Below are 13,402 nucleotides of genomic sequence, written 5' to 3' on the forward strand. Positions count from 1 at the left end.
TGGTGGACACTAGGTGAGAAGGCATGGAGGGTGTCAGGGAAAAGAATAGTTGGTGAGGGGCATGAGTTAGCAGTAAGGGGCGCGGCAAGCAGACAGGAGACTACACCTGAGTGAGGTGGAGAACAAGTGCGTAGTGAATTATGTTCACATGCTAATTTCTGGTAAGTCTTTTTCAGGTTTAAATATAGATAAACAATTAGGCTTTGACATAGAACTGAGTAAATTCAGTACTTCAGTAAGTTAGACTATCTTGTTAAACAGGGAACTTCATTATCTGTCAGGGAACGGCAGTTATCTGTCAATCAGCTGAAAGCAGTTGGTTTAATTGGTGTTAATTACTATAGCATGAAGATAAACTAACTAGTGACTCATCAAAGGGTCTATAAAAGAGATGGGTTTTTCAAACTGCATGATCAGTAAGGGGCACGCAAAGAGATAGGAGATTACACCAGAGTGAGTTCTGGTAAGTGTTTTCACGTTTAAATATAGATTAAGTGTCAAGGTCTGACATGGAACTAACAATTGTCAACTAAATTAGACTAGCTTGTTAAACAGGGGAATGTCTGGTAGTAGCAGTTATCTGTCAATCAGCTGAAAGTGGTTGGCTTAATTGTCAAACAGATTTAGGTGCTCACAACCTGTGGATGAAAGTGAGGTCTGCAAGGTGGGTGAGCAGGCTGGCCATGACACCATGGTACAGGAAGCTGTTCAAGCAGGAGACCAAACAGGAATAGTAGGGGACAGTATAATGAGGGGAATTGACACAGTTCTCTGCAGAAAAGAGCGAGTGTCCAGGCGGCTGTGTTGCCTGCCCGGTGCCAGAGTTTGGGACATCTGCTCAGGGCTGGAGAGGAACTTGCAGTGGGAGGGGGAGGCTCCAGTTGTCGTGGTCCATGTAGATACCAATGACATAGGCAGAGCAAGGAAAGAGGTTCTGCAAAGCCAGTATGAGGTACCAAATTAAGAAGCAGAATCTCAAAGTTTTAATCTCTGGATTATTACCTGAGCCACATGCAAATTGGCATAGGACAAATAATATTAGGGAAATGAATGTGTGGCTCAAAAACTGGTGTGGGAGAGTAGGGTTCCAGTTTGTGGGGTACTGGGGAAAATAGGGGTTGTAACATTGGGATGGTCTACACCTGAATCATGCTGGGACCAGTGTTCTAGTGAGCCACATAACTAGGTAAGTAAACAAAAGAAGAGGGGTGAGTGATCAGGCTTGGGTAGATGTAACAATCCAAGGGGTAGACTCAAGGCAGGAGATCATATTAGTAATATGGGAAATGAGGGTCAAAGAATGGCAGGAAGGGACAGACAGAGAAAACCTAAGAATACACCAACAGTCAAGACTAAGTGTTACAAAGATAACAGACAAACTAAAGGCTCTGTGTCATAACCAAGTAAATGAATTGATAGCGCATATTGAAGTAAATAAATATGTCCTGATAGCCGTTCCAGAGATTTGGCTGCAGGATATGTGCAGTTTTGGTCTCCTTATTTAAGGAAGGATGTAAATGCGTTGGAGGCGGTTCGGAGGAGGTTTACTAGATTAATACCTGGAATGAGTGGGTTGTTTTATGAGGATAGATTGGAGAGACTGGGCTTGTTTCCACTGGAGTTTAGAAGAGTGAGGGGTGACTTGATTGAAGTATACAAGATCCTGATCGGCCTTGACAAGGTGGATGTTGAAAGGATGTTTCCTCTTGTGGGTGAGTCCAGAACAAGGGGGCATTGTTTTAAAATTAGGGATCGCCCTTTTACGACAAAGATGAGGAGAATTTTTTTCTCTTAGAGAGTTGCGCAACTTTGGAATTCTCTGACAGAGAAGCTGATGGAGGTGGGGTCATTGAATACTTTTAAGGCAGAGGTAAATAGATTCTTGTTAGGTAAGGGAATCAAAGGTTATTGGGGGATAGATGGGAATGTGGAATTCAAAACACAATCAGATCAGCCATGATTGCATTGAATGGCGAAGCTGGCTTGAGGGGCTGAATGGCCTATTTCTGCTCCTATTTTGTATGTTCAGATGTTAAGTTGGCACAGGGACTCCAAAGGGCCATGAGCATGAATGGGGAGAATGAGTTGGCATTGGGGCTAGAAAGGGTCATCAGGATGAATGAGGAACACAGGGGGTATGATGAGCCATGAGTATGGGTAGACGGGCAAGTGTTCACATCAGGATATGAGGGGCCATGGGAGTTTGGCTGGGGTCATGAGGTGCCACAGGTTGGCATGGATGAGCATGAGCAATGTGTTTGGAAGTGAGAGAGGGGGAGGGCTGGAGCACAAAGGCAGGACTTCTGCTGAACACACGTCTGCTCCCGGCACACCCGTTCTGTGGGTGGCAGCAAACTTTGAATCCAGCACATCCGCCCGGAATAGAGATCGGATCTGCATGATGCCATTTTTAAACGTCAGGTTCACAGAGCCAAGAATTCCACTGTCTCTGCGCACCTGACCCCGGAGCGAAAAATGTGGGCCAAGGGTTAGAGAGTCAGTACTGAGGGAGTGCTGCACTGTCAGAGGGTCAGTGCTGAGGGAGTGCTGCACTGTCAGAGGGTCAGTGCTGAGGGAGTGCTGCTCTGTCAGAGGGTCAGTACTGAGGGAGTGCTGCTCTGTCAGAGGGTCAGTACTGAGGGAGTGCTGCTCTGTCAGAGAGTCAGTACTGAGGGAGTGCTGCTCTGTCAGAGGGTCAGTACTGAGGGAGTGCTGCTCTGTCAGAGGGTCAGTACTGAGGGAGTGCTGCTCTGTCAGAGGGTCAGTGCTGAGGGAGTGCTGCACTGTCAGAGGGTCAGTGCTGAGGGAGTGCTGCACTGTCAGAGGGTCAGTACTGAGGGAGTGCTGCTCTGTCAGAGGGTCAGTGCTGAGGGAGTGTTGCTCTGTTAGAAGGTCAGTACTGAGGGAGTGCTGCTCTGTCAGAGGGTCAGTACTGAGGGAGTGCTGCTCTGTCAGAGAGTCAGTACTGAGGGAGTGCTGCTCTGTCAGAGGGTCAGTACTGAGGGAGTGCTGCTTTGTCAGAGGGTCAGTACTGAGGGAGTGCTGCTCTGTCAGAGGGTCAGTACTGAGGGAGTGCTGCACTGTCAGAGGGTCAGTAGTGACTGCTCTGTCAGATGGACAATACTGAGGGACTGCTGCAATGTCAGAGGTACAATACTGTGAAAATGCTGACCTGTCAGAGAGTCCATGCAGAGGGAGTGCTGCCCTGTCAGAGGGACAATACAGTGGTCATGCTGCACTGTCAGAAGGGCAGTACAGAGGTAGCGTTGCACTGTCGGAGGCTCAGTACTGAGGGAGTGCTGCACCATCAGAGGGCCAGTACTGTGGGAGTGCTGCACTGTCAGATGGACAATACTGAGAGAGTGCTGCATTGTGAGAGGATCAGTGCTGAGGGAATCCTGCACTGTCAGAAGGTCAGTACTGAGGAAGTGCTGCACTGTCAGTGCGGCAGTACTGTGGGAATGTTGAACTGTCAGAGTCAGTGCTGAGGAATTGCTGCACTTTCAGAGATTCCTTACAGAGGGAGTGCTGCGCTGTCAGGGATGAGTACTGAAAGATTGCTGCACTGTTAAAGAGTCGCATTGAGGGAGTGCTGCACCGTCAAAGGGTCAGTACTGAGTTACTGCTGCACTGTCAGAGAGTCAGGACTGAGGAAGTGTTGCACTGTTCAGGGGTCCATCCTGAGGGTTTTGCTGCACTTTGTGAATACCTGTATTTTGGATGATTCGTTAATCCTAGCCTGCCCCCTTCTGGGCATAACCAATGTCACTTTTCAAAGAGTCCTTGCTCTCGAGCTGTGCTGAAAAGAGTGAGAAACAACGAGGGAGGTATGGAAGTTAATGTTTCAGCTTGGTGACTTCTCATCAGCTCTCTCTATTTCTCTCTCCACAGATGCTGCCTACCTTGCCGTGCGTGTTCCTGGTTTGGTTTCAAATTTCCGGAATCTGCAGTATTTTGCTTTAGTTTGAGTGAAGAGAAAGGTCGTGTCATCTTTTCCCTGACTGTGGAAACTGTCCCCAGTGACCTGTCATTTCAGTAAAAAGCGGTGAAATGACAGGAAGATATTGACAATGAGCTCTGAGCTCAATGATAGGGAAAGGCTTTCGTTTTAAATATGAAAAGCTGGCTTCACAAGAGACCTTTACACCAGTGAATGAAGATCGGTCTTTGAGTTAAAGTCATTAACGTCAAAACTGTAAAAATACAAACGGAGAAGGTTGACGTGTGACATCATGAGGAGGATTAATACCAAAAACAAGCTCTTAATTCTATAGCTAATCTCCAGAATATTCACTCCATCGTTCCTTTGTACAAGGAGTCCCGGTTATTAATGGTTACTGGCCCTAATCTCACGGCCATCTATCAGTTTAGGTTAAAGCATAAAATTGTGTAAAGCGTTTGTGTGTAATGTGACCTGTATTGGACCCCTCCCACATTCAGCACTAGCCCCGCCATCCATAAGACCATAAGACATAGGAGCAGAAAGTAGGCCAATCGGCCCATCAAGTCTGCTCTGCCATTCAATCATGGCTGATAAGTTTCTCATGCCCATTCTCCCGCCTTCTCCCTGTAACCTTTGATCCCCTTACCAATCAAGAACCTATCTATCTCGGTCTTAAATACACTCAATGACCTGGCCTCCACAGCCTTCTGTGGCAATGAATTCCATAGATTCACCACTCTCTGGCTAAAGAAGTTTCTCCTCATCTCTGTTCTAAAAGGTCTTCCCTTTACTCTGAGGCTGTGCCCTCAGGTCCTAGTCTCTCCTACTAATGGAAACATCTTCCCCACGTCCACTCTATCCAGGCTTTCAGTATTCTGTAAGTTTCAATCATATCCCCCCTCATCCTTCTAAACTCCATCGAGTATAGACCCAGAGTCCTCAAACGTTCCTCATATGTTAAGCCTTTCATTCCTGAGATCATTTTTGTGAACCTCTTCTGGACCCTCTCCAGGGCCAGCACATCCTTCCTGAGATACGGGGCCAAAAATTGCTCACAATATTCTAAATGTGGTCTGACCAGAGCCTTATAAAGCCTCAGCAGCACATCCCTGCTTTTGTATTCTAGCCCTCTCGAAATAAATGCCAATATTGCATTTGCCTTCCTAACTACCGACTCAACCTGCAAGTTAACCTTAAGAGAATCCTGGACTAGGACCCCCAAGTCCCTTTGCACTCCAGATTTCTGAATTCTCTCCCCATTTAGAGAATAGTCCATGCCTCTATTCTTCCTACCAAAGTGCAAAATCCTGCCAAACAATTCCCCCAAGGCTTCTTTGTCTGTCCCTCCTCATCCTATACACTGCACCACCCAGACGGACTAGGACAGCAGACCCATGGAACACCCCGCACCCTAAGTTCTCCTCCGAGTCACTCACCATCCTAACTGGGAAATACATTGGCCGTTCCTTCATCGTCGCTGGGTCAAAATCCTGGAACTCCCTCCCTCACAGCACCGTCGGTGTACCTACACCACACGGACTGCAGCAGCTCAAGACGACCACGCAGATGGCTAATAACTGAATGAAATTAAAAACTTGTCTGCAGCCACTTCATCCGGTTCCCCATTTCTTGGGCTTTTCGATTTTCAAATTCTAACAATCCCGAGCTGGACATGGTAAGCGTGATGAAGTTTGTGACTGTGTTAGCTATAAGCAGCCTATCACCTCCATTGCGGTAAGGATAAAGAGGGGATTATTGTAGGACAGAGGTCAGTGAATTCCAATGAAACAGAAGATGAAATGAATTCGGCGCTTGTCAGTTATACAGAGCACAGAGGGAGGGCGGCTGAATATGTCACAGAGAGAATTCGTACTGAGAAATCCTGACTGAACTTTCAATCACTGGTGAATCTGCGGTGTGTGGGGGGATGGGGTGGTGAATGGTCAGTTGGTCGAGAGGCTGCATTGTGAAGTTGAGAATTTTACACTATGGAGCTGTCAGCTGTGGCTCAGTCGGTAGCACTCTCACCCCCGAGTCAGAAAGATGTGGGTTCAAGTCCCGCTCCAGAGACTAAAACCTCTAACAGGCTCGTCCCCAGAATGTTCACGTTACAGAATTAACAAGATGCTGCCCAAAACGATCACAGTGCACAATGAACACGGCCCCTCCCTCAATGACCAGTACAGATTCAACAGTGAACCTTCCTGTATGAGTGCAGCTCTAGCAACACTGAAGAAGCTTGACACCATTCAGGAAGAAGCAGCCAGCTTGATTGGCATCCTATCCATCATCTTCACTGTCCAATACATCTCCACTGCCATCAACTCACTCACCGATGTTTCTTGTGTGCACACCTTGCTGACTCATTCACACATATCCCATTATATCCTGAGAAGCATTCCCTTAGCATTCATCCACAGGTTACAGTATATCACGGGTGAGAAAAGAAAAGAAGAAATGGGAATGCTTCTTGGGTCATGCAAAGTCTACCTGATAAAGACAAGCAGCTCCTGACCCCAGCACAGAACTGCTCCGGTTGGCAGGGAGAGTTATTGTGATATAATATTGTGGCCGCTACTTCATGTGAAAGCAGCTGAGCAAAGGAACAGGGGTGGGCCAGTCAGCCCATTGAGCCAATAAGATCACGGCTGATCTGATTGAGGCCTTAACTCCGCTTTTCTGCCTGTTCCCCATGACCTTTGACTCCCTTGTAGGTCAAAAATCTGTCTAACTCAGCCTTGAATGTATTCAGTGGCCCAGCCTCCACTGCTCTACGGGGTAGAGAATTCCAAAGACTCACGACCCTCTGAGAGAAGAAATTCCTCCTTGTCTCCATCTTAAATGGGAGACCCCTTATTTTTAAACTGTGCCCCCTAGTTCTAGATTCCCCCACGTAGGGAAACATCCTCTCAGCATTCACCTTATCAAACCCCCTCAGAGTTTTATATGCTTAAACAAGATAAACTCTCATTCCTCTAAACTCCAATGGGTATGAGTCTAAACCGCTCAAACTTTCCTCACAAGACAATGCCTTCATCCCATGAATGAACCTAGTGATCCTTGTTAACTAACCATTTCAATCAATCTCTATCAATGAGACTATGACAGACCCAGACACAAGGTGAGGCAAGCCTCAGTAATGGGGAGCTTTGGGAACTATAGGTCCAAGGTCACGAGCACAGGCTGTGTCCACTCTCTATGGGGTTATGGTCCACATTATTCACTGCTCAAAATAATCATATCGTCTTTCAACTTTCTCTTTTTCAGTGAGAACATGATCAATTTACATAAACTGCTCCTCATAATCCAATCCTTTCATGGCCTCAGATAAGGGTTCCAGTCATTTCCAAACTGTCATAGACCAGAGATAATTCATGAGGGGACTCTTATTTTAAGGTTATCTATTTTTAGATACAGCAATTACTTGAAGAATGAAAGTAGATCACAATACAAGGTGGAGATGTAAAGAGGAGGAGCAACCAAGAGGGCTGTCGGCAGGTTACACACTCTCGAGTCAAAGTGTGAAAGGTGAGAGGCAGGTTCCGGCTTTACCATCAAGTCCGATGTCACAAAAAGTTTGGATAATCTCCCTAGGGGCATATCACGATCGCCCCATGACTCTACTCTCACCCCTTTGGAAGAACGCATGTGAAAATTCTCAATGTATATGCTCGAAAATGTCCTGAGGATATCAAGGCCTAATTTGATGAGGAGCTGGACAGTTACTGCAAATACGCCACAGGAGGACAAGCACGTTGTGATCGAGACTCCAATGCAAGAGCACACACTGACTATCAGGCTTGGGATAGTGCCCTGGAGAGTCAAGGTGTAGGAAAATACAGCAGCAATAGCATGGTTCTCCTGAGTCTTTGCGCCCACTGGATAATGTCAATCATCAACACCATCTTTAGACTGAAGGCAAAGTTAAAAAGATGCACCCAAGAATAAAAAGGTGAGTAGGAAAGTAAATTGTGAAGAGGACATAAGGAGGCTACAAAGTGACATAGATAGATTAAGTGAGTGGCAAAGATCTGGCAAATGGAGTAATGTGGGAAAATGTGAAGTTGTCCATTTTGGCAGGAAGAATAAAAAGGAAGTATATTAGCTAAATGGTGAGAAATTGCAGAGCTCAGAGATTCAGAGGGATCTGGGTGGCCAAGTGCATGAATCACAAAAGGCTAGTATGCAGGTACAGCAGGTAATTAGGAAAGCTAATAGAATGTTATCATTTATTGTGAGGGGAATTGAATACAAAAGTAGGAGGTTAATGCTTCAGTTGTATAGGACATTGGTGAGACCACATTTGGAGCACAGTGTACAGTATTGGTCTCCTTATTTAAGGAAGGATGTAAATGCATTAGAAGCAGTTCTGACATGGTTTACCAGACTAATACCTGGAATGGGAGGGTTGTCTTATGAGGAAATGTTGGACACGTTGGGTTTGTATCCACTGAAATCAAGGCGACTTGATTGAAACCTTTAAGATCCTGAGGGGTCTTAACAGGGTGAATGTGGAGGGGATGTTTCCTCTTGTGGGAGAATCTAGAACTAGGGGTCACTGTTTAAAAATAAGTGGTCACTCATTTCAGACAGAGATGAGGAGAAATTTTTTTCTCTGAGGGTTGTGAGTCTTTGGAACTCTTTCTCAAAAGGCAGTGGAAGCAGAGTCTTTGAATCTTTTTAAGGCAGAGCTGGATAGATTCTTGAATAACAAGGGGGGGTGAAATGTTATCGAGGGTAGGCGGGAATGTGGGGTTGAGGTTACAATCAGATCAGCCATGATCTTATTAAATGGCAGAGCAGGCTCGAGGGGCCGAGAGACCTACTCCTGCCCCTAATTCATATGCATGTTCTTACCTAGGTACTGGCCATCAGATTGACATTATCATCACCGGGCAGAGCAATGTTACGATCACCAGAGTTAAGGGAGGAGCAGCTTACTCCAGACCACAGGATGCTGCACTTCAAGGAGAAATTTACCATCTCACTAAAAAGAAGACCAACACGCATTAGACCCCCAAGAAACACAGAACTTGGCAACTGCAGGGTGCAGTGAACAGCTCAGGCTCGGACCTGAGGAACAGCACAGCAGCAAAGAGAACCCAAGTAATCATGTTGAAGGGGCACGGTCAACCTTCAAATCAAGAGGTTCTGGGAACTGCCGATGGTATCCTGGGAACACAGGAAAGGAAACTTCGAGCCCGGAATGATGAAAACCATGGCCAGGTTAAGGAACTGCTACAGGAGAAAACTGACAGAGCTGCTAAAGCAAAACCGCTCCAGGAGAGCAAAGATAACCCGCGAGCAGACGCGGAGCAGGGTGCAAGGCGCATGGTGGGCCATTCAGGCCAGGGTTTTACCCGCCGGCCGCAATGGCGGCTTCTCACGACGTGTCATCCCAATCCCACCATACCCGGGAAGCATGCCATTTCCATGGTGGGCGGGCTCTCATTCGCCCACCACACTATCACCTAGCCGCTTTATTACGCCGGGCGCCATGTTTAAGGTCCAGGCGCACGGACACCTCTCAGTGCTTCCGACCCACAACTGCTGCACGGAAGACAGGATGGCCCCGAAAGGCAAAAAAAACACTGCAGACCCCCACGGTTTAGCAGAGCGTAGCTCGAGCACCTTTTGGACGTCACGGAGGCCCCGTCTTGATGTCCTCTACCTCCACTCTGGCCGCAGGAGGGGCAACGACACCACCAATCCAGCGTGGGAGACGGTGACAGTGGTGGTCAGTGCCAATGCCCTGCAAAAGAGGACAGCCACCCAGTGCCGTAGGAGGATGAATGGTCTCATCCATTCCAGCAGGGTAAGTCACTCTTCTCATCACTCTCAACTCACACACTCTCAAACCCGTCTCACATCCACAGGGATCTCACACCTCAAGGCACAACACCACTAACTCTCACACACACCCTCACATCTCCATCAGGCTCATATCCTCTGGAGCTCACGTCCTCTTCCTGTCCATGGTTCCGCTCACCACACAAACATTCCACATAGTGCCATGCAACCTGCTCACATTCTCTCCATCTGTTTTCATGCAGGAGAAGCTGGCTCACTTCAGCAGGGAGAGGTCCCAGACTGAGGGTGGAGTGGCCCACATTAGGCCCCTCGCTCACTTTGAGGAGCGTGCCATTGCGCAGACTGGTGAGGATGTGGACCGTGCCTGTGGTGACGGTGAGGTCGGCGGCGAACACCCTCGTGAGGATGCTGCAGCACATCATCCCTCTCTCAACGCAAATGCAAGTGCTTATTCTCCTGCTTTTGACTGTGCTGCCATGCACTAATTATCTCTACTTTAGTTCACAGGGAGCTCTGCCAAGCGGCCAACGCCCTCAGTTATTCAGTCCCTCAGCTCCATCCAGGTACTCACCTCCAGCCAAGAGGACATCTCCATTGAAGATCTGGAAATAAGCAGCCTGAAAGACCCGTCACAGCACTTACCCAAACCCTGTTCCAGTGCAGAGACACATAGCTCGGTGGGACCTAGATCTAGAGCAGGCTCAGGTTCACAATCTGGTGGTCACCGCATGGACACGTGTCCGCAGCAGGAGGCAGGTTCAGCTGAGCTCCGTGGCGCTCAGAGGGCTGTTGGGGAAGAGGCATCTGTGAGGCCTTAGTCAGGTGATGAACCTCTGGATTCAGCCTTCCAACTCATCGTGGAGAATCAGCAGAAGGTGGGAGAACATCGCACAGAGATGCTGGAAGCCCTCAACAGAGTGGCACGCAAGTCGGAGGAGTGTGTCTGCCTGCTCTCTGATGAAGTGATGCCCACATGTGCATGTATGGATGTCTCCTTGGGGAGGAAGGTGGACGCCGTGGAGACCCTGGTCCGGTAGAATGCGGAGATGTGTGCAGACCTGCGCTCCATCGCAGAAGCCATGGGTGAGTTCCTCGCAATGGCGACGCGAGAGGGATACGCGCACCTCGACATCCCTCCAGCTGCTCCTTCCCCTCAAGGAGTCAGGCCGGGGTCCTCGGGCACCAGGAGGGAGGAGGAGTGATGGCTGGACACCCGTGGGATATCCACTCAGGAATCTCAGAGGCTGTCCTCTCCCTCCAAGTCCCCTTTTGCCTGTGACCCCCTCAACCTCATCATCTGTCACCAATGAGTGATTCTGGAGGAAGAAGTGTGTGTGGGGCAGGGCCTTTCAGAGCTTTGTGCAAGCACTCTCCCACACACACGGAGCCTTCATCCATCACACTCACCTCAAGGGCCTGAGCATTTTCAATGCTGCCTGCTGGGGTTCTCTTTCAGTTGTCCATCTGAGCTGACCTGCATCTCCACACACCCACTGATCACACTCCCATGCAGGTCCTGATCTCGCCCACCACGACTCTCATTTCACTTTCGATTTAGACAGCATGATGGTGATACAGTATTTTGTTTGCTCCCTCATCCCTTCCCCTCCCCAAGTCACCCATTTCCTTTCCCCCATCATAGTTGACACCCCGACATCACCTTCTGCTTCCCCTCCTTGACCTACCAGCCACAATCCTTTTCCCTCGGGGATGACCAGGTGAAAGTATATGTTCCCTTCCTTCCCAAAAATCCCACCGCTCAATCCACATCAACCTTCCTGACCCCCCTCCTTCCCATCCCAGGGTCCCTGTCTGCCTCCGAGTCCCCACCAGCAATCCTCGCCGTGCCTTCTACCGATACCTTGAATCCTTACCCTCCCACCCTACAACCTCTGCCCTCGGTCATTCTCACCCTTCCCTCATACTCATACCGACCCTCAGTTCACTCCTGAGGAGGCAGTCATGGACTCATCAGAGCGCTCCCTTGCATGTTCACCTGGAAAATCACCCCTCCTTCCCACCTTGGAACCCCTTGCCACGCTTGCCAAGACATGTTCTGCATGTTTTCCCACCAACATGGGCGGACAGTCCAGCGTTGGGAGATGAGTCCGGCGGGCTGGCCTTATAATGATATGCAGATTTATTACAGTGAGGTTCCTGACATCCAATGGCGGGAAACACGGTCCGCCATCGATGGGCTGAGTGGACGATCGCAAACTGGTTTCACGGCGTCGTGATGCCAATTTTTGGCCTTCCCGCCATATTGTCCGCTCACGATGCTGAATTCACCCGATGCCAGTGGACAAAGAAAATTCCACCATTCGTGTTCTCCTCACAACCTGCTTTCCTACAAATCTTTGTACCATCAGCAAATGTGGATACAATACATTCAGTGCCTTCATCCAAGTCATTAATATAAATTGTAAGTGATTGAGTTCCCAGTACAGGTCCCTGTGGCACTCCATTAGTCACAGTTCGCCAAGCTGAAAAATGACCCATGATTCTCTGTTTCCTGTTCATTAGTCAACCCTTTAACCAAGTTAATATAGTACCCCCAACACCATGAGCTCTTGTCTTGTGGAGTCACCTTTCATTTGGCACCTTATCGAATGTCTTTTGGAAATCCATTACATCTACTGGTTCCCCTTTACCTACCCTGCCTGCTACATCCTCAAACACTTTTAATAAATTTGTCAAACACGATTCCCCTTGAATAACACCATGTTGACTCTGCTTGATTATATTACGGTTTTCCAAATTTTCTGCTACTACTTACTTATTAATGAATTCCAGTATTTTCCCAATGTCAGCTCAGGTTAACAGGCCTATAGATCCCTGCTTTCTGTTCCCCTCCTTTCTTGATTAGAGGTGTCACGTTTTGCAATATTCCAATTCACTGGGACCTTTCCAGAAACTAGGGAACTTGAATGGCAATCGAAGCATCCACTATCTGCAGGCACTTTTTTTCAGACTCTAGCTTGCAGGCCTTCACAAGCAAGGGACACACCGGCTATTAGTCTCATGAGTTTTCCAAGTACTTTTTCTCCAGTAGTAGTGATCATTTTAAATTCCTCCATCACTCTTGCCCCCTTGATTTTCCATTGTTCTGGGGAAGCTTTTTATGGTTTCTACCATGAAGAGAGATATAAGGTACTTGTTCAAAGACTCTGCTTTAGCTACTCTCTTCCTTTTTATATGCTTGTAGAAGTAATTACTGTCTGTTTTAACGTTCCTTGCTAGCTGACTCTCATATACCAATTCATCCCTCTTTTTTTTAACCATTCTTTGCTGATTTCCAAAATTTTCCCATTCTTTTGGCCTACTACTAATTTTTGCAGCATTGTTCATTTTAATACCATTCTTAACTTCCTTAGTTCGTCATGGAAGGTGCATCCTTCACTTAGAGTCTTTCATTCTCAATGGGATATATCTTCTTTGAGAGTTATGAAGTATCTCCTTAAATGTCTTCCACTACCTCTCTACTGTCGAGCAATTTAACCTACTTTCCCAGTCCAGTTTAGCCAACTCCGTCTTCATACCATTATCATTTGGGTGAGGGATCAATTTCTGACGCAGGGTCAGTTTGGGGGAGATGGGTGGGGTGAGGGTTCACTTTGGGATGAGTCTCCAGTTTGGGTGAGAGAGGTC

The 13,402-nt window shown here is 47.8% G+C and overlaps 1 protein-coding gene across 1 annotated transcript in view; it reads left to right on the forward strand.

Moving 5' to 3' along the window:
* Positions 1–9,055: 9,055 nt before the first annotated feature.
* Positions 9,056–13,402, forward strand: part of LOC144695139 (muscarinic acetylcholine receptor M2-like) — a 47,586-nt gene continuing 43,239 nt past the window's right edge. The window contains exon 1 of the mRNA XM_078566038.1: positions 9,056–9,263. Coding sequence (XP_078422164.1) covers positions 9,056–9,263 — 208 coding nt within the window. The remainder of the gene's footprint in view (positions 9,264–13,402) is intronic.

Source organism: Cetorhinus maximus, chromosome 21, assembly GCF_964194155.1.
Source record: "Cetorhinus maximus chromosome 21, sCetMax3.hap1.1, whole genome shotgun sequence".
Taxonomy (NCBI): Eukaryota; Metazoa; Chordata; class Chondrichthyes; order Lamniformes; family Cetorhinidae; genus Cetorhinus; species Cetorhinus maximus.